The sequence below is a fragment of the Microtus oregoni genome, unplaced genomic scaffold (genome assembly GCF_018167655.1).
Source record: "Microtus oregoni isolate MIOR12 unplaced genomic scaffold, Mior012 000015F_ref0000493, whole genome shotgun sequence".
NCBI classification, from domain to species: Eukaryota; Metazoa; Chordata; class Mammalia; order Rodentia; family Cricetidae; genus Microtus; species Microtus oregoni.
In genome coordinates this window covers 23256478-23277601 of record NW_024543074.1, presented here as the reverse complement: position 1 = coordinate 23277601, position 21124 = coordinate 23256478, and the positions used below count along the sequence as shown (strand labels likewise).

General features: G+C 48.1%; 1 protein-coding gene across 1 annotated transcript in view; it reads left to right on the top strand.

The window, feature by feature from the left end:
• Positions 1 to 4449: 4449 nt before the first annotated feature.
• The window catches only part of Pitpna (phosphatidylinositol transfer protein alpha), a 41670-nt gene continuing 24995 nt past the window's right edge, over positions 4450 to 21124 (top strand). Inside the window, exons 1-3 of the mRNA XM_041664400.1 lie at positions 4450 to 4721; positions 8848 to 8878; positions 15361 to 15509. Of these exons, the coding sequence (XP_041520334.1) occupies positions 4702 to 4721; positions 8848 to 8878; positions 15361 to 15509 (200 nt within the window). The 5' untranslated portion in view covers positions 4450 to 4701. The remainder of the gene's footprint in view (positions 4722 to 8847; positions 8879 to 15360; positions 15510 to 21124) is intronic.

Below are 21124 nucleotides of genomic sequence, written 5' to 3'. Positions count from 1 at the left end.
TTTCTCTGTGTAGCCCTGGCTGTCCTGAAACTCTCTCTGTAGACCAGGCTGGCCCCAAACTCAGAAATCCACCTGCCTCTGCCTCCCAAATTCTGGGATTAAAGGCATGTGCCACCACTGCCTGGCCCTATCTGGAATCTTTTTTTTTTTGGTTTTTCGAGACAGGGTTTCTCCATAGCTTTTGATTCCTGTCCTGGAACTAGCTCTTGTAGACCAGGCTGGCCTCGAACTCACAGAGATCCGCCTGCCTCCACCTCCCGAGTGCTGGGATTAAAGGCGTGCGCCACCACGCCCGGCATGTATACAATATTCTGTCTGTGTGTGTGCCTGTAGAACAGAAGAGGGCACCAGACCTCATTACAGATGGTTGTGAGCCACCATGTGGTTGCTGGGAATTGAACTCAGGACCTCTGGAAGAGCAGCCAGTGCTCTTAACCTCTGAGCCATCTCTCCAGCCCCCTATCTGGAATCTTAACCAGCACTGACCCTCCTGTCATCCACGGTCACTTTTGTGACAAATTACTTCAAGTGATGCTTGTGAGCTCGAGGTGTGAGGAAGCTCCACACATTCTGATAATTGTGTGTGTGTGTGTGTATGTGTGTGTATGTGTGTGTGTGTGTGTGTGTGTGTGTGGTGTTATTTGAGACAGGTTTTCATTAGATAGCCCTGGTTGGCCTAGAACTCTCTACATAGAACAGGCTGGTCTCTAACTCACAGGGATTAACCTACCTCTGCCTCTCTCCCAAGCGCCATGACTAAAGGTGTATGTTGCCACATCTGGCTTTTACTTAATTTTAATTTGTTTTTGGTTTTCAAGACAGGGTTTCTTTGTGTAGCTCAGGCTGTCTGGAACTAGCTTTGTAGATCAGGCCGGCTTCAAACTCACAGAGATCCGCCTGCCTCTGTCCTCTGAGTGCTGGGATTAAAAGTGTGCGCCACCATCACCTACCTTATTTTTTGTTTTTACAATATTTAAATTTATTTATTACATACACAGTGTTTTGCCTGAGGGCACAAGGTCTCATTATAGATTGTAGTGAGTCGCCACGTGCTTGCTGGAAACTGAACTCATTACCTCCAGAAGAGCAACCAGTGCCCTTAACTTCTAAGCCATCTCGCCAGCCCCCAATTTTTTTTTATTATTTTAAAATATTATGTACATGTGTCAGTGTGTGATTATGTGCACGTGAGTACAGAAGCAGGGGGAGGCCGGGGGCATCAGATACAGGTTGTTACCAGCTGCTTGACATGGGTGCCAGGTGACACAGGTGCTCCAGTCTTCTGGAAGAATAGCATGCACTCTTAACCAAGCTAAGCCGTATCTCTAGCCCTTTGGTTTCTACTTTTTTTTTTATTTATATCTGGACAGGGTCTTGTGTAGCCCAGGGTAGCTTCAAACTGAATGGGTAGCTGAGGATGACCGCAAACTTCCTGTCTCTGTCTCAGAAGTGTTTGAATTATAGGCATGAGCTACCAGAACTGGTTTATGTGCTACTGGGAGCTGACTTCAGGAATCTGAGTGCCAGGCAAGCATTCTGCCAGGGGAACTGTATCTCCGGCCTCGATGCTGTTTTGTGTTTTCAGTTCCCCTAGTATGCAGCACTGCCCTCCAATCTCATGCTTCAGTCGTTATCAACTAATTAGCAGCAATTCCTGTCTGCAACCACAGTTAGTGCTGCGCCCACCATCAGCCCCGCAGTTCGCGCTGGTCTCTTCTGAAAGCCACTCCCGATGTTTGTAGCGGGCTCCCCTCCATTCAGCACGGGAGAGACAGCGTTTGCGTGGTCATCCCTTGTGTCTTAAGTGCCTAGAAAAAGGCCTAGGACAGGGCCAGGTGCTCAATCAATATTTATTGAGTGAATGAGTAAATGCAGTCTCCCTAACTAGGTGGCACGTTCCCAGGGCGGGCAGGATCTGGTTACTTCCTGGAGAGAGCCAGCATTTTCTAGAGAACTATCCATTGATACTGTGGAGAAAGAGCCCTGTGCTGAAGTGGGACACACACACACACACTACGGGTCAGGCCATTCCTCCATCTTGGATTTCTCTCAGGGTCCTGTCTTGGATTTCTGGAGCTATCCTTGCTCATGCCAGTTTGACCAATGAATGGCCAATACGTGGAACACTTAGGGCAGCCCTGGTTACTGGTCACAGCTGGGTAGCAGTAAGGCCACCTGCTCCCCAGTTAACTTCTTGAGCCACCATCTTGGGTAGTTCAGTCGCTGTTGCAGCCAGATCCTCCTCAAGCACCGGCTCTCAGAGAGCCCATCTGCCTGTCAGTGGTGCTGTCACTGAGAACAGCTCCCAGGCCTGAGCCTTGCCTGTGTCTCTCACTTCCTGTCTTGCTTTTTCGCCCTGTTGGCCAATTTGTTTCTCTGTGTCACCCTGGTTATCCTGGAACTCACTCACTCTGTAGACCAGGCTGGCCTCAGAGATCTGTCTGCCTCTGCCTCCACCTTCTGAGTGCTGGGATTAAAGGTGTGCGCTACCGCCACCATCACCACCTGGGTTTTTTTCCCTTCTTTTTCTTTCCTGAATGCTTCCTGGACTTCTGCGGCTGTCTCCTTCCTGGTGTCACTGCCTATCACTTTTGTCCAGACACAGTCCTCTCCTCTTCCCTCCCCACCCCCAAGATTCACTGCTGAAACCCTCAAATGCCTTCCCATGGCCTGAAGCCCACATTACCATCACCCACCGGGAGCCTAGCCCTTCCCAGCGCTCCAGCCTCCAAACTCGGTGCTCCAGGTATCTCTTCTAGTCAGAAGACAGAACCTCAGTTGAGAAAATGTTCCCATCAAATCTGTCTGCAGGCAAGCCTGTGGTGGCATTTTCTGGATTGATGATTGATGTGGGCGAGCATAGCTCACTCTGGGTGGTACCATACCTGGGCAGGTGGTCCTGGCTTGAACAGGAAAACAATCTGAGCAAACAGCATTCCTCCATAGCCTCTGCTTCAGGTCCCTGCCCGATTTTCCCTTGAAAATGGACTCTAACCTCAAAGATGTAATAAACCCTTCCCTCCCCAGGTTACTTTTGGTCGTGGTCTTTTTTTTTTTTTTTTTTTTTTTTTTTTTTTTTTGGTTTTTCGAGACAGGGTTTCTCTGTGGTTTTGGAGCCTGTCCTGGATCTAGCTCTTGTAGACCAGGCTGGTCTCGAACTCACAGAGATCCGCCTGCCTCTGCCTCCCGAGTGCTGGGATTAAAGGCGTGCGCCACCACCGCCCGGTTTTGGTCGTGGTCTTTATCGCAGCAGCAGAAACCAGACTAGGACCAGTCCCCACGTGTATCCTCTCGGACTGCAGCCTTTACATATCTGCTTGGGACACCTATTTGCTGTCCTTTGCTCCCCAGCATCTGCAGACCTCCTCTTGAATCGTGTCTTCTGGAATGCCTTCCCTGGGATTCCTCACACAGATCAGGTGCCCTCCTGTCTAATCCCATCGAGTACAACTTTCACCCTCTTGCCTGATAACTTCTTCCCTTTTTCTTCTTGTGGTTCTGGGATTGAACCTAGAGCCTCCTGCACATTGGGCAAGTGCTCAGTCACTGAGCTGTATTCCGGCCCTCTCCATACCTTCTATGAGACAGAGGCTTTGAACTTTCCATTCTCCTGCCTCAGCTCCCAGATAGCTAGGATTACAGGCGTGGCAGGCTCTTTCATTCTAAATGCCTGCTACCTTTAGCCATCACCTGCCTCCCCTCCATTTGATCTCCGGTCCCTCAGGGCAAGATAGTACCAGTCTTATTCTCTCTATCCTGGTAGCACGAGCTCTGGTGCACAGCAGCTCCTCAGCCAATGGTTATTGGATGGATAAGGTGACACTGGGTTAGAATCTCAGCTACAGTCAGCGTTCAGGAGCCAGAGGCAGGTGAATCTCTGTGAATTTGAGGTCAGCCTGGTCTACATAGTGAGTTTCAGGACAGCCAGAACTACATACATAGTGAGACCCTGCCTCAAAAAAGGGGGAAAAAAAGAAAAAGAAAAAAAGAGACAAAAACTCATGAAGAAGCCGCAATGAGAAAATCTTCCTTCTGCTGCTTTCTTCCCTGTAAGTGAGGACAGCAACAGTACCTTTCTGGTGGAGTTGTGGAATCAGGTATTTAGAGAACATATATACACACTTTTGTTTTGGGCATCCAAATTAGGCAAGTGCTTCCCAGTTGAACTAAATCTCCAAGCCTCTCATTTTATTTTTGACACGCTTGGCTCTCAACACACCCACTAGAGAAGTCCAGGCATACAGGCGCATCAGCTGCTGCTGCAAAAGAGATTGACACCTGACGTGTACCTTTAATTCCCCGAGATCTGAACCTGCCAAGGGCCCAGATCGGATGCTCACTTGGACCCGGAGCCAAGGCCCATTTAAGGGTAGTGGGGCGGGCCCGGGAAGGCTCCGCCCCGCGTGAGGTCAGCGCGCACTGCTGCGTCTGACGCTCTGGTTGCCGCAGAGACGCCCCGCCCCCGCGCGGCGCTGCGGAACCGGAGCTCCGGGCGGCGTCGGCAGAGGCGCGGGAGGTGGCGAGGCCAGGGCAGGGCGGCAGGAGCCCGCGCGGCGACCGCAGCGAGAGCAGCAGAGACAGAGCAGACCACGACGAAGGCGCACAGGCAGCCGGGCCGGGCCGGGCCACCGGGAGAGCGGCCGCCGGGAAGCGGGCAGAAGGCCGGGCTGGCAGCTGGCAGCCGCCGAGCCGCGAAGCGATATGGTGCTGCTCAAGGAGTAGTGAGTGTCGGGTCGGCTGTGCGGAAGCGAGGCGGAAGGGAGGGTCGGGATGACGGCCGCGAAGGCAGATCGCCTGCCGTGGGGGATGGAGAACACCGGATGGGGCTGTTGGGCCGCCTAGCAGGGGCGGAGGGGCCAGAGGGTGACAGACAGCACCTGAGGTGGGGTCGAATAGGCCAGAGAGGAGGCCAGGAACCGGCGCGGGCCGGACAGGGCCTGAGGAGGGGTCAAGGGGACAGGGAGAGCCAGAGGGAGCCTGAGGTGGGGCCCGAGGAATGGAGAGCGCTGGATGTTAGGTGGCCCTATAGTGGGCGCTGGGGGATGAAGGAGTTGTGTAAGGGACCGAGGAGCAATGGGACAAGGGCAGGCAGCGCTGGCGAGTTGACTGACAGTGGGGAGGGGTTTGGGGCTGAGTTGTACGTACCAAGGGGCAGGGAAGATCAGATTAGGTAGCTCCTAGAATGGAGTTGAGGTGGTGAGGAGGAGTGCTGAGGCGGAACCTGGGGCTTGGACAGTGGCCGCCCTAGGCAGCAGAGGAAGGATTGTAATAATTGGTTGCAGAAAAAAAGGACTTAAGTCAGGGCCAGGCTTAGGTGATGGGAAGGGAGAAAGAACTTAGGGGACTGAGATAACAGGGCTGGGCGGGGATAGCTGGAGTGGCATGGTACCCTAAGTAGTAGGTACAAAAGAGGAGGCTTTTGGAAGAAGCTCGGGATGCCTGCCTGGGACTTGGCAACACTTGAATGAGGAGTCTAGAAAATACCGGCAGGTTCTGAAGTGATGTGAGGAGTTTCGGTGATTGAAAAGGCAGGAAGTTAGCAAGGCACAAGACCATCCAGAAAGATAGCATAGAAAACATAGCATAAGAATGGATATGCCTGCTAATAGAGGTGGTGGGGACCAGGACGGGGACATCCAATCTCTAGTGGATTTTGGGTCTTGGTGCAAAGAGATGAGGAAATTGCTTGGAGGAATTGAGAGGGTCCTCACAAATATTTTTGGCGGTGAGGAACTATTGGTTTGGGGGACAGGCAGGCCTTGCTAGGTGTTTGCTCCTGAAACCCAGGGTCTTGACTGACAGGTAGAGTTATTTGGATTGCTAAACCAAAAAGGTCACAGTGTGACCCTTTCCTGAGGATCATGGTTCCAAGTGAACATTCCAGGCTAGACTGAATGTGTCTATAGTTTCTCAGATCTTTGGGAAACTAAGATTCCCTGAAGAAGAGGGCAAGGGGACAGCACTGGGTCCTAAGCCCCAGAAGTTCAGAAATGGAAAATATCCAAATAGAAACTTGTAAAACTCTCGGTGACCAAGCAGGTGCTCAGAGGACTCTCTCCCTCTTGCCAGTGAAGGCACTTTGTCCATCCCCACAGATGTCACAGTGTGCAGCTTGAATGGCAAATGAAGCAGCGAGCCAGGTGGCCTCCCACCTTGGCTCTTTTGTGAAGAACATCATTTGGAGGCCTGTCGACGGCCTCTCTTGATGTCCAATGTTGATCCAGCCAGCGCTCAGAGCTTTATGTGGTAAAGAACAGGACCGCTCGGGTGCCAGCGCTCTCCAAGGAGAACACGGTGCTCTTTGCATTCTAATCCTCAGCGACCAAACGAGTGAACTTCTCTCTCTTTTCAGATTTAAAAAAAAATCCCCACGTGAATCCTCCAATGTGTAGAGCTGTGTAGTTTTGAACTGGTCAGGCAGGGAGGGAAGGGCCTTCTGAGGAGCTGAAGCGAATTTGGGAGGCAGGCAGTCCTTTCCCATTCTTTGCTCTCGCCTCTTGAAGCCTGGCCAGGGAAAGGCCCAAGGTGCTGGTGATGCAGAACTTGTCTGGCATCTCTATTTCCTCCCTGATATACCTGTGCCCTGTGCATGCATCTCTGGGTGGGGGGCAAGATGAGAAACAGGGCAGGTGAGAGCATCAAAGTGAGGGGCTGTGGTTGCAATGCTGCAGCTTTGCAAAGGATGCGCGTGAAGGTCATGCCATGGTGAGGATGGCTCCGATCTTGGGCGGCTGGGGCCCTCTCCTTTCAAGTTGTCCCATGGCTGCCAAGGTGGTTTTGTTCTGAGGAAATAAGGGAGAAATGTCCCCATGTGGCTGTAATGGAAGCAGGCTCAGAGCATCCTTGAAGGCACTGGCCAGAACTAGTCTCGTTTGAGGAGAGGTTTGGATCTGAAGGTTGTCCCTGTTGCTTTTGCTGACACTTCCTCCAATAGAATTTTCCCTGATTTGATTTCTGCAAATTCTTCGATGTGATTTTTTTGCTGTATTCTTGAAGATAAAAGGCGTATTGTTTTCTAGGAAGGTTCTTCTGAGGGTGCAGAAATTCTGCTCTCTAAGTTGGAAGTACTTCTCTGCACTGTTGGCTTTCTGTAATGGGAGGGTTTACATTATTGAGTCTTTCTGGAGGAAGGCAGTAAAGAACTTGAAGCCCATTTTTTCCCCCTGCTGCTTTTTCTGCCAGATGCCCGGCTTTTGCTGTGCTGTTTTCCTCGGGTCTTAAGAAAACTGTGTGTTTTCTTGTTGCCCAGGAGAACGTTGTGGAACGAGGGGATAGCACACTGTTTTGCAGCCTAGAGCAAAGAGCCCTGCTTGGACCTCTGCTTAGGGAGGGTGTGCTCATGCTTTACTAAGTGAGAGCACAGAGATGCAAAGGGCCCAGCAGGTTCCAGCAAGGCTGTGAGAACTGGGACTCTTAGCTTTGGCCCTTGATTGCCTTCTTATTTGTTTGTTTATTTATTTATCTTATTTACTTATTTATCTTGAGGCAGATAGCCCTGGCTGTGTAGCCCTGGCTGTTCTGGAACTCAATCTATAAACCGGTTTGGCCTCAAACTCAGAGATCTCCTCACCTTGGGATTAAAGGTGTGTGCCACCAGGCCTGTTTCCACTTGCCTTACTTGGATTTGTTTGTTTGTTTGTTTTTGAGACAGTGTTTCTTTGTGTAGCCCTGGCTGTCCTGGAACTCACACTGTAGACCAGGCTGACTTCAAACTCAGAGATCTGCCTGCCCCTGCCTCCCAAGTGCTGGGATTAAAGATGTGCCCTGCTTTGTTTGCTTGTTTGTTTTTTAAACAGGGTCTTACCATGTAAGTAATTTGTGCTGGCCTGGAACTATATAGACCAGGTTGGCTTCAAACTCACAGAGATCCACCTGCCTCTGCCTTGTCAGTACTGGGTGGCTTTTGACTTCGTTTGTTTGGTTTTTTTTTTTTTTTTTTTTTTTTTTTTGAGACAGGGTTTCTCTGTAGCTTTGGAGCCTCCTGGAACTCCCTTTGTAGACCAGGCTGGCCTTGAACTCACGGAGATCCGCCTGCCTCTGCCTCCTGCGCCACCACCACCGCCCGGCTGTGGCTTGACTTCTGAGTCCAGTCAAGGCCTTTCTTTTCATCTCTTTGACCTCAAAGTATTGAACTGGGGGTCAGCCATTGGTCTGTCACAAGTTCAAGGCACCTGGGGAAGTGCCTCTAGTCTCCTCAGCTCTCTGAAATTCTGACCCTCTTGAGGACTTTGCTGGCCACAATTTCTCTATCAGCTTATTTGTGGTACCTTCCAACAACTGAAGGTGGTCAAGATGCAGGGGGAAAGAAAGTGATGGGCTGAAGTGCCTTGGGTGGCTCCTGGAGGTCAGAGGAAACTTTGCTGCGTGGCATCCTGCAGAGATAGCATCCTGCAGAGAGCAGAAGTGGTAACACTCTAGGCTATTGTTTGCTTCACAGCCTTTGACCCTGAGGATTGATGTTGGGAAGTTGAAGTGGGCCACCGGCACACATCCACAGGGCCACCTTCTTCTGGTCTGATACCTTATGATAAGCCTTCTCAGTTAGCTTCCGTTCCACTAGATGCATGGGCAAGTCTTGTTGGAGAGAGATGGTTGAGGGAGTAGGCGAGAAAGGTGTGAGAGAGTGGTCTGTGAAGTAGATAGTGGGGATTTCAGGTTTGCTCTGAATTATAGAGTTCTAAATGGGATTCCAAAAGGGCATGTGGGACCCTGGTCTCGCAGCATCCAGAGGGCCATTCCCTGCTTACTTTGTCAGTGAGTGGGGAATTGGATGCAGCAGAGCATGGGCCACTGTACTGAGGTGATGCTTCAGAGTCTGGAGTTGATGCTCTTTTCCTTCTTTTGCAGTCGAGTCATCCTGCCTGTGTCTGTAGATGAGGTAAGTCCTTTTTTCTTCTCATCTCATCCATAGTTCATAAATACTGTGAAAACATTAGCTTAGTTGGCCTGGGAGTGGCCACACTGTTTGTGTAGCTTTCATTTATGTTCTAATACAGAGCTAAAGATCAGCTTAAATTCCTGATGCCACTTTCTGCTAAAGGAGGGCATGTCTGTCGTGAGTCTGGTAGCTGAGTATAGCCAGTCTCAAGCTTGCTGGATAGCTTTGTGTAGAGACTAAGGCAGCTCTTCGTCTGCTGGGACTGAACCCTGTGGGACATGTGATTGACAAGCTTCAGTGTGTGAATGTCTGGGGCCTCCATGCCTAGGCCGAGGACAGTGTTTTCTAGTCACTGGTGCTCTCTGGCTGTGAAGCAAACCAGCAAGGCCAGAAATCTCTTGAGTCCCCAGACACATGTTAGGTGACTGCTGGAAAGACCAAGGAACAGAAACCGCCTTTTATGGAGGGCAGAAGATGACAAATGGGCTTGGCTTGCCCTCTGCCCTTTTATGGTTCCTAGGTCTGACAGCCCTGTGCTTGTGGAGCTGGCAGCAATCATTGCCACAAGAAGGTCCATAGGCTCTGTGACTCAGAGCTGTCTCTTGGATAGCAGAAAACTGTCATGGAGCCTCCCTTGTCCCACCCTTTCTCTGAACTTCCTCTCTTCTCCTTTCCTGGCCAAGCTTGTTCTTGACTTTCCTCTGAATTCATAGCTCCACCCCAGCTTCCAGTGAAATGAAAGCCAGCCTGAGCCCCCGGTTGTTGGCACCATCTCTTTTCCCTGTAGGACCAATGGGAAACTCCTGAGCTCCATAGAGCTGGGCCTCTGAGAAATGAAAGCAGAATAGCAGAGCCTGGAGCATTCTTTAAACTTTTTTTTTTTTAAATGTGTGTGTGTTTCTCTCTTTGTGTGTATGTTATGTATGTGGGGTTAGAGTAACAGGCAGTTGCGAGTTGCCCAGTATAAGTCAAGCACAGGTCCTCTAATGGGGTGAAGTGCTCTTACCCAGTGAGCCATCTCTCCAGCCCTGTGGTGGGAGCATTCTTTAGATGAAACCAGTCACCCCCAGGAGTGATGTCTGTACATCAGCTCTGAGAGGGTTGTCTCCAATGGGGTGCTGAGTACTTGATAGAAGCTGCAGAGATCTGGGAGAGAGTGGACAGATGTGAACTTGAACATGGTCTGAGATCTAGGAGACAAAAGAGACATCTAGGTGCCAGTGGCAGAAGAATTAACATCAAGAGTTTGCAGCCAGCTTGGGCATACAGCAAGATTCCATCTCAAAATAAAATAAATGAATTAAATAGTAAGCAGGGTGATGGTGGCACACACCTTTAATTCCAGCACTCAGGAGGCAAAAGCAGGTGGAGTTTGAGTGCAGTCTGGTCTACAGAGAGAGTTCTAGGACAGCCAAGGCTAAATGAGAAACAAAAAACAAAAACAACAGTAGTTCACACTTCTAATCTTGGCATTTGGGAGGCTGAGGCAGGATGATTGAAGTCAGCCTGAGCTACAAGTTGAGTCTTAGGAAAGAGTGATAACCTGTTTCAAGAAAATGATAAAGAAGCTGGGTTTGGTGTCACATGCCCTTTAGTCTCAGTACTTAGATCCAGGCAGAGGCAGGTGAATCTCTGTGAGTTTGAGGCCAGCCTGGTCTTCCTGACAAGTTCCAGGCTAGTTAGGGCTACACAGTGAGATCCTATCTTAAAACAACAACAACAAAAAAAACAAACAAACAAACAAACAAAAAAAACGACTCAAAATAAAGCCGACTGGGTGTGGTGGTGCCTGAGTTTAACTCCAGCACTCCAGACAGAGGCAGGTAGATCTCTGAGTTTGAGTCCAGCCTGGTCTACAGAGTTAGTTCTGGGTAGCCATGGGTACACAGAGAAACCCTGTCTTGAAAAAAGAGAAAGAAAAACAAAGCAATAACCAACAAGTAGTGGGGAGGAGGGAAGAGACAGACACACATGCATACATTGAGGAACCTAAGGAAAAAAGAAAATGGCTAGGTAGATGCTGTGATACACGGAGCCCCCTGAGAAAGACCTGGGTCCTGCAAACTATGTGCCTGGGTATAGCTTTGAGAGAGTTGGCCTCCTTTGAGGGCCTTGCTGTCAATATTAAGAATAGTAAGCGCGTTCAATGCCATGTTTGTCTACATAGGGAGTTTCAGGCTAGCCAGGGTTACATAGTAAGAACCTATCCTAAAAAGAAAAAAAAAAAGCCTGTGTAGTAGTGGTGGCACATGATTTTAATCCCAGCACTTGGGAGGCAGAGGCAGGCAGATCTCTGTGAGTTAGAAGCCAGCCTGGACTACAGAGCAGAGTTCCAGGACAGCTAGAGCTACACAGAGAAACTCTGTCTTGAAAAACAAACAAAAAGGGTATGTAACATGATTTCCTAACAGAAAGCCTGATTGTCCCTTACCTTGAAACTTAGGCGGTCCAATGACTGTCTTCTCCCAGTCAGAACGGTGGGCCATGGGTGACAGGAAGGGGAGATACCCACCTCGAGAACATCCTCCTGGCAGTTTTTAGCTGCCTTGGTTTTGGAGCATGGAGGAAGTGGTGAGACAGAGCTCGGTAATGAGAGCCTGGGCCAAGCAGAAGCTTGGGAAGTGCTTGCTGGTTCAGGGTGAGTTTGTGTGGTGTGGTCAGCCTGTTCTCAGCAAAAAAGCACTGAGACAGCAGGGCGGCAGGGGTGAAGCTGCTCCATCGGTAGCTTGAACCTTAGTTCTGGATAATCAGAAAATTCTAGAATGGGGAGAGTGAAGAAGTAAGTAAGGAACAGTGTCTCCGCCGGTAACCCCTTTCTGACTCACCGTTCCCATGAGAACGGCCCAGCATCATGTGACTGCTCATTCACTTCCTATATTGGAGACTGTCTTGAGTTCCTTGGAGCTTCTGATTTGGGGAGAAAAAAAAAGAAACAGAGAAGGTCATGCCTTATAGTCATCCTGATGGCCTGAATCGATATTTGGGGGCAGAATTAGCTTGTTTGGCCAGAGCCTTTAGTATAACACTACCTTGGGTTTCCAGGCATCCTGTAGCAGAGCAAGAAAGCTCTGGCTGTTTGATATGGGTGTGTCCACCAGCGGTTCCTGGCCACCTTCTGTGGACAGGGCAGATCATTCCTCTGTGGAACCTGGCCTGACAGAACTCTATGGGTGGACCAACAAAGTGCTGCTTTTCTTGCCTTTTTTTTTTCTTTTTTTTTTTTTTTTAAACAGAGTCTTACTGTATATTCTTGGCTAACCTGACCCAGGATGGCCTTAAATTCATGGCAGTCCTTTTGGCACAGCCTCCTGTGGCTGGGATTACAGGTGTGGGCCACTTGAGCCTAGATGTACTGCCGTTTTTGTTATGTGTGTCATTCAGTGTTTCTGCTCCACATTTCACCTCCCTCGGTTCCTGCTCCCTGATTAGCCAAGTGGTGGAGTCTTCTGTTTTGCTTCCCTGAGTGACTTAGTCTTTGGGACAAGGGGACAGCTCTCAAGGGCAATGTAACATTGTTTTCAGCCTAAAGAAGTTGGAATCCTGGTCTCCTGGAGCTCTGTATCTGATTTTGTGGTCTGACTCCCACCCTTACTGCCCCCCAATCTTGAGTCTGGCAACTTCCCAGGATGTAGCCCGCTGTGCCAGAGGGAACCTTGTGCCTTGTGCAGATCTGTCTTCTTTACTTCTTTGGATTAACCGAACTGCCTCACTTGTCTCGCTGGGATTAAAGGATCGGAATATCAAGAGAGATTAAAGGGTAAGAGGCCAGCACGCAGACTGATCCTCTTAGAGCCCGCCCTGTGATTTCCTGCAGCTGAAGGGAATCCCTGAAGACCAAGGTCTCTGCCAGCCCCAGGCCCCTCCTCAAGGAGCGTTAGTCTTGTCTACAGGCCCTCTCCCCAGCCTGCCCTTTAGGATTTGCTGAGTCAGACATTCAGTGTCCTTAGGACTCTCTCTGGAGCAGAGCTCCTGCTGTTTCACGTGAGGAAGCCTTGGCTCAGCCAGTCCCCGACCCACCTGATATGGGTTTCAAGTGTGCCTTAGCAGGTGATAGGACTGGAGAGGTGCAGGGTCTACTGTGGAATTCCATGAGTCACCAAAGCCGCGCTGGTATTGCTCAAGATTAGCAAGATCTAGGCTCTCACTCTCTCAGAGAAGTTTCTCTGGGTGGAACTAACTGAGCCTTGATCACAGTGTATCTGAGCCTTACCTTGGCATTCCTTGGTGATGTTCGCTTTGGAGGCTCGGGCTTCTTAGGCTTGTGGTTAGCAGCGAACTGTTGTGGGCCACTGTGTTCCCCGCTGGGTGTCACTCAGGTGTCTCCTGGCAATGCTTAGGGTGAGGTGGAGAAGGCTCAGGCTGTGCTGGAGCATCCGTGACTGCTCTTGCTGGCAGTGGTGCTGCAGCAGAGTTGGTGGTAGATGATCTTAATCTGAGGGAGAGAACACCACTAGTCTTACCCCTGGGGGTACCAGGATTCAGGGGAGGGTGTAGAGGGCAAGGAAAGCTGTATGTTCACCCCTCGCAGGTGGGGTGATGGAGTTGTCTGTCTTTTCCTTGGCCTTCTTGCCCTTGGCAGCCATGAGGAAGACACATCTTTTGGAAGAGATGTAATTTCCTGCTCGGTCACAGCTCATTTTCTCTGTACAGTTCATTTTCTTTCTTTTCTTTTTCTTTTTCTTTTGCTTTGTTTTTGAAACATGATCTCACAATTTAGCTGCTGCTGACCTAGAACTTGTTATGTTGACCAGGCTGGCCTTGAACTCAGAGATCCACCTGTTCTGTTTCCTCAGTGCTGAGATTACAGCCCACCAAGCCAGAGTCTTCAGTATGTTTTCCGCCTCCAGACAATTTTTCTTAGAAATAGGGGTAGGGTAGGCTTGGACACTGTCTCTAAGTCAGCAGTCCTATGCCAGACTGTCCTAAGGGTTTAGAGGAGGCCAGTGACTTGATAGGGTGACATGTGACCCAAATAAAGGAAAACCAGGCTTTTGCCATCTAACAGCTGCCAAGACAGAGGGGCACACAGCCACCATAGCCATGGAAAGGGATCTGTAATGCAGGGAGCAGGAGCATGACCGGTCTGCCAGGAATGGGGAAAATCTGGAGATGTCTTGTTTGAGAGGTTCTGAGGTCCCTGTATGGTAAGGAAAAGCCACCCAGGAGAAAAAGCAAGTGAACTGAGCCAGTTTTTGCCAGAAGTTGTGGGCTACACAGCACTGGACAGCTTTCTTGGACAGGAAGTCGGAGTCTTGATTTCTGATCATTTATGTGTTTATTTTTGTTGTTGCTTGTGGGTTTTGTTTTTTTGTTTGTTTTGTTTTTGTTTTCAAGATAGGGTTTTGCTCTGTAGCCCTGGCTATCTTGGAACTCTGTAAACCAGGCTGGTCTCAAATTCAGGGATCCACCTGCTTTGGCCGCCTGAGTGCTGAAATTAAAGGCATGAGCCACCACCGCCTGACTGTTTTGTTTTGTTTTTGTTTTTTTGGTTTTTCGAGACAAGGTTTCTCTGTAACTTTGGAGCTTCTCCTGGAACTATTAGCTCTTGTAGACCAGGTTGACCTCTAACTCACAAAGATCTGCCGAGTGCTGGGATTAAAGTTGTGCACCACCACCGCCCGGCCCTGTTTTGTTTTTTTGACACAGGGTCTCACACTGTAGCCAGAGATCCCAAGGACTCACTGGCCCAGGCTGAAGTATAGTCATGGCAGGTCTCTTGCCCCGGCCTCCCGAGTGCTGCATTCCAAGGATGAGATGCTATGCTTAGCTTTAAGGTCTGCTTAAATAAGTGAAATGGAGGGATTTGTAGCTAACTGAAATCCTGTCTTGGGGTCTGATATCAGAGCTGGGTCCTGGCCAAGAGACACCCTGGACTGTATAATGTTTCTGGGTGGTTCTGTGAGATTAAGTATAGTCTGTACTCTCTTTAAACTCATGGGTTTGTAAAAATGGGAAGATGAAATTGAATACCTCTGATGGTTTTTTTTTTTTATTTTTATTTTTATTTTTTTTTTTGGTTTTTTCGAGACAGGGTTTCTCTGTGGCTTTGGAGCCTGTCCTGGAACTAGCTCTGTAGACCAGGCTGGTCTCGAACTCACAGAGATCCGCCTGCCTCTGCCTCCCGAGTGCTGGGATTAAAGGCGTGCGCCACCATCGCCCGGCTAATACCTCTGATGGTTAAAGAGAGCCTGCAGTCCCAGCTACTTGGGAGGTTGATGTAAGAAAACAAAAAAGAGGGTTGAGGAGAGGCTCAGGGCTTGAGCACTTACCGAGGAGCCTAGCATGCTTGAGGGCCTGGGTTCAATCCTTAGTTCTGGAAAGAAAAAAAAAAAGTAGTAGTAGAAGAAAGAAAAAGTGAAAGCAAGTGAGAGATGCAGCAGTGTAGAGTTCCCCATTGTCTTGGACCACTGGGAAGAAGGCACAGGTGGAGGTGGGGCCATGTGTAACTGTTGCAAGTAATGCCTGTCTCTCTGGTTCTTTAGTATCAAGTGGGGCAGCTGTATTCTGTGGCTGAAGCCAGTAAAAATGAAACTGGTGGTGGGGAAGGAGTGGAGGTCCTGGTGAACGAGCCCTATGAGAAGGAGGACGGTGAGAAAGGCCAGTACACACACAAGATCTACCACTTACAGAGGTACGTGCCCCAGGTGGCTGGGTGGGAACGTGGCCTACCTTGTCAGTGGTGGCGCTGGCTAATTGGGAGTGTCCCCAGGTTATAAACTGGTAGCCCAAGTTGCTTCATCTCTCAGATTGGGTGTGAGCAGTACTTCTTTGTTTATTTAAAGATTTTTTTTTGTTATTAAAAAAAGTGACTCCACTTACCCTATCATGCTCCCAGTCCTTAGAAGCTATTTTGAGCTATTTTGGCATCTTGTGAGCTCTTCCATTGTCCTAAGTACAGGAAGTATGTGTGGAGTGTGTATAAACAGGCACTCTTTCCTATATTTTGTGTTGATTGTACCATACTATACATGCTGTTCTTTCCTCTGTAGTTAGCTTTCATGTCATAGCTGCCTTCCCAGTATTTCCTGCCTGGTTGTTTGCTGGGGATTCAGCCCAGAGCCTCACTTATGCTCGGCTATGGTCGGCCCCTTAGCTCCCTTTCGAGCCCTCCCTCCTGCCTTATTCTTTCAAAGCATGCATAAGAACCTGGCATACTGGTGCTTGCCCAGAATCTAAGCACCTGGAAAGCTGAGACAGGAGAAAGGTGAGTGAGGCCATTTAAGATTATTTAACTAGTTACAGATCAGTCTAGGCTACAAAATGTCTCAAAAACAAACAAACCACCAACAAAACAAACAAACAATAACAACAACAAAAATCTCTCAGTGCTGTAGGAAATCCTACAGCCAGTAGTTACCCACCCAAGAAGGTAGTTGCTCATAGTATTTTGTACATGCGCTGTAAGCTGTTTGAGAAGCTCATTCTTGCGATCCATGTTATAGTGATTTCCAGATACATAAGAGTCCTACAGAACTACTTCTGCACACTTCTTTTGATATAGCTATAAGTCTGTAGTAAATGCGTAAAAAGTGTACTTGTTAGGTCACATAGTATTTAAATTCTAATTTTGTAGAATCAGATGCCAGAGAAAGTTTAGTACCACTCTCTCCTTTTGTTTTTTTGAGACAGGGTTTCTCTAGCTTTGGAGCCTGTCCTAGAACTCACTCTGTAGATCAGGCTGGTCTTGAACTCACAAAGATCTACCTGCCTCGGCCTTCCTAGTGCTAGGATTAAAGGCGTGTACCACCACTGCTGGGCTACTCACTTTTTTTTTTTTTAAAAAAAAGACTTATTTTTATTTTATGTGCATTGATATTTTGCCTGCGTGTATGTCTGTGTAAAAGTGTCGGATCCCTTGGAACTGAAGTTATAGGCAGTTGTGAGCTGCCATGTGGGTGCTGGGAATTGAACCCAGTGCCTTTGGAAGAGCAGCAAGTGCTCTTAATTGCTGGGCCATCTCTCTAGCTCCAAATACCTCTCTTTTGATCAAAGGCATATATATAAATATTTTTTTTAAAAAAATTGTATCAATTTTGTGTGTGTATGTGTGTTTGTGTGTGTGTGAGTGTGAAAGTTGAGACAGGGTAGGGTCTCTCTAGGATGTAGCCCTGGCTGACCTGGTACTTGTTATGTAGATCAGGCTGACTTTGAACTCACAGAGATAAGAGATCTGCCTGCCTCTGCCTCCAGTGCTGGGTTTAAAGGTACATACTACTATGTCCAGATAATACATTTTAAGGTTTATTTCATTTGAATTACTTGTATGTGTGGGTATGTGCATGTGAATGCAGGTGTCTGTAGAGGCCAGAAAAAGGGTTTGAATCCCCTGGAGGAGCTGCAGTTACTGTGCTCTTGTGGGTTTCTGATGAGGGTGCTGAGAACCAAACTCAGGTCCATTGCAAAAATAGTGTTTCCTAACCATTGGGCCACCTCCAGCACCTTAACATTGTTTTTTACATTTATTTTTTTTTTGTGTGTGTGTAGTACTGTAGTGTACTACTTGTGTGTAGAGTCGGTCAGAGGACAACCTTCAGGAGTTGTTTTTCTCTTTCCACTTCGTAGGTCTGGGGATGGAACAAAGGGCATCAGGCTTGGTAGCAAGCACCTTTATCCACTGAGCCATCTCTCTAGTTCAGCATTTGAATTTTTTTTTTTTTCAAGACAGGGTTTCTCTGGTTTTGGAGCCTGTCCTGGAACTAGCTCTTGTAGACCAGGCTGGTCTTGAACTCACAGAGATCCGCCTGCCTCTGCATCCCAAGTGCTGGGATTAAAGGTGTGCGCCACCTCCACCCGGCTGAATATTTTTTCCGAGATGACAAAAATGTCTCAGTGGCTGGCCTAAAGCTCACTATGTAGACCAGGCTGGCCTTGAACTCAAAGAGATCCATCTGTCTCTGTCTCTTGACTGCTGGGATTAAAGGTTGTGCCACCATGCCCAGATAGCCTATTTTTATTTATGTCTGTCCCCTCTCTCTCACCCTCTCTGTGTATGTGTGTATTTGTGTGCTTGCCTTTAGAGGGAACCAAACTTGGGTCTTCTTGAAAAGCAGCAATTGCTCTTAACATCTGAGCCACCTTTCTAGACACCCCCCCTTTTTTTTTAATTTTAAAAGATTTTTTTCCCAGTATTTTCAAATAATTTTGGAATTCACTTGTGTACTGGAATTTATAGTAAACCACACCTATTTGCTGAATCCCAAACCTAAACGACTTTATAGCAAACCATGAGCTGACCCACAAGGCCTTGAAACCAGCTGTAAGCGTTTACCAGCTGGAATGGGAGTCGACCAGACTGTTTAAGAAATGAGTCAAGCAGGGCTGGAGAGATAGCTCAGCAGCTAAGAGCACATGCTGCTCTTGAGGAGTACCCAGCACCCATGTCTGATCACTCACAATGCCTGTGACTCCAGCTCCAGACAATCCAGTGTCTCCTTCTGGCCACTGTGGGCACCTGCACCTACGTGTACATACCTACACACAGGCATGCATATAATTAATGATAAAGTAAATGTTTTTAGTGGATAAGGAGCTATGTATTCATTTCCTACAAGCCTGTGACTTGAGTTCAAATTCCTGAACCCATGTAAAAGCTGGACAAAGGAAAGTGCACAGTAAGATGGGAGAGACTTGGAAACGGATGTGCGAACCAGCATGGCAGAAACAGCAACAAACATCAAAGAGACCCTGCCTCAAATAAGGGAGAAGCTGAGGACTGGTACCTGAGGTTGACTTCTGACCTACATATAACCTCACTCACACACAAACAAGCAAATATGTATTGTATACACACATGCACACACACCCAAAACAAAACAAAAATACTATATAGAACTGAGAAAAATAAATCTGAATCTTTCTTTTATGGTCAAGTACACGTAACATAAAATTCAGCATTGTAACCATTTTGAGTTGTTCAGTTTAATGACATTAAGTACATTCACATTTCCATGCCACTTAAACCTGGATCTTGGGGCTAGAGAGATAGTTCAGTGGCTAAGAGCACTGGCTGCTTCTCCAAAGGACCTGAGGTCAATTCCCAGCACCCATACGGCAGCTCACAACTATTGATAACCCTTGTTCCAGGGTCTCTGAATCCCTCTTCTCACCTCCATGGGCACCAGACACACAAAAATACATGCAGGCAAAACACTCAAACACATAAAATTAAATTAAGTTAAATCGGACTTTAAGAAGCTGAATTTTAATTTTTAGTCCCTAAATATAGCTGAACTCAGTTTCATTTTTGTGTAGTGAAATCCTGGGTTCTCTTTGGTTGCCACTCTGGTGAAAGGATAGTGTAAACCATGAGGTCTGCATGAATCCTCCATTGTCTGCTCAGTGAACTCAGCTGAACTCAGTGGCAGAGGAGAAATCTGTATATGAGGGGAGTGAACCCTCCTTGCTTCTTCCATGCACGAAAGAGTATAGACACCGAGTTGTTACCGCTGTTAACCCAGAACACCTTATTTCCAAAGGGGGCGTGTTCCTGTGCTCATCACCAGCTGCCCTCATGAGAACAACAGCCTTTTGGAATGGGTTTTGATCCCTCATCTATCTCCTTAACATCTCTACGATCCACATTGTTTTCCATTTTCCCTGGTGTTGATTGCTTCAGCAATTTCCAGCTGTCCTCTGGCCTTCCACTTCTCTGTGTGGCAAGTGTTCTGTCTGAGGATCTGTGCTGTCTTCCTGGGCTGTGGCTGTAAAGCTTCTCTTTGTCCTTGGGATGAAGTTCAAGTGGCTCACTTAATTTACAAACGCCTGTGACTCTGCCCCTAGGATTCTCTTGCACTCCACCCTACCTTGCAGTAACTCCTCCTTCTCCCAGCTTTTTCTGCCCCACTCCCATCCTGTGTCTTGGCCTCCTGCACATGCCCTGCTCCATGTGTTCTTGTGTTCTGACTGCCCTGAGGAGCCTGCCTTGAATCTTGTGCCTCCCTCACCATGCGTTCGCAGTGCCCTTCCCTCAGAGCCCTGTGCTCACCCTATTAGAACACATTCTTTCAGACCTGTCAGTAGTGGTCTGCCTCTGGACCATTTGGTTCCTGTGTATCCAGTGCCTGGCACATAGAAGCATCACCTAGACGAATGTGTATCTATGTGTAAAGACTCCGAGGCTTGCTCTGGGGGCTCGGAGTTAGATGTCTGCTGTGGGGCTAGCTCTTTCCCTTAGGCCTGAGGCATGAATAAAGGTGATGAATTTGCTAGAGCCTATTGAAGATTATGTAAGCTCCCATCTAAAAGTTAGGAATGGTGGAGCTGCAATGTAGCTCAGTGCCTGGGTACTTGCCTGCCATGTGAGACCCAATAAAACACACACACACACATACACAGAGAGAGGCAGAGAGACAGAGACAGACTAAAAAAGGAATTTATGTACTTACAGAAAGTTAGGTACATACGTTGTCCTGTAACATTAGAGGAAAATTGAATAAAAGGGGCTGAGGAAATGGCTCAGTAGCTGACAATACTGGCTGCTCTTGCAGAGGACTTGGGTTTGCTTCTTAGCATCACATGGTGGCTCACAGCTGTCTGTAACTCTTGTTCTAGTGGACTAAAGCCCCCTTATCTCCTGGGTGGGTGTATATGGAGCACAGATATACATATGGGCAAAACATTAATACACATAAAGATAATAAAAAAATCTTTAGAAACAGTGGAGAGGCCGGGCGGTGGTGGCGCATGCCTTTAATCCCAGCACTTGGGAGGCAGAGGCAGGTGGATCTCTGTGAGTTCGAGACCAGCCTGGTCTGCAAGAGCTAGTTCCAGGACAGAGAAACCCTGTCTCGAAAAACCAAAAAAAAAAAAAAAGAAAGAAAAAGAAAAAAAAAAAAAGAAAAGAAACAGTGGAGAAATTGGAGAGAAGAAAATATTATTTAGGTATGACTGTGCCTGTGCATACCTGTAAGTCCAGCACTTGGGAGGCAGAGACAGGCGGATCTCTGTGAATTCGAGGCCAGCCTGATCTACAGAGCGAGTTCCAGGATAGCCAAAGTTACAAAAAAACCCTCTCCTGAAAAACAAAACAGAAGACAAGGGCATCTAAGTTTAAGGCCAGCCTTGGCTACATAGTGAGTTCAAGGGTAGCTTGGATCCTAGGTAGGGTGTTTTTTGTTTGTTTTTTCTGTGATGAACATTGTGACCAAAATAACCTGAAGAGGAAAGGGTTTATTTCACCTCATACATTATAGTCTGTCATCAAGAGAAGTCCGGGCAGGAACTCAAGATAAGGACCTGAAGGTAGCA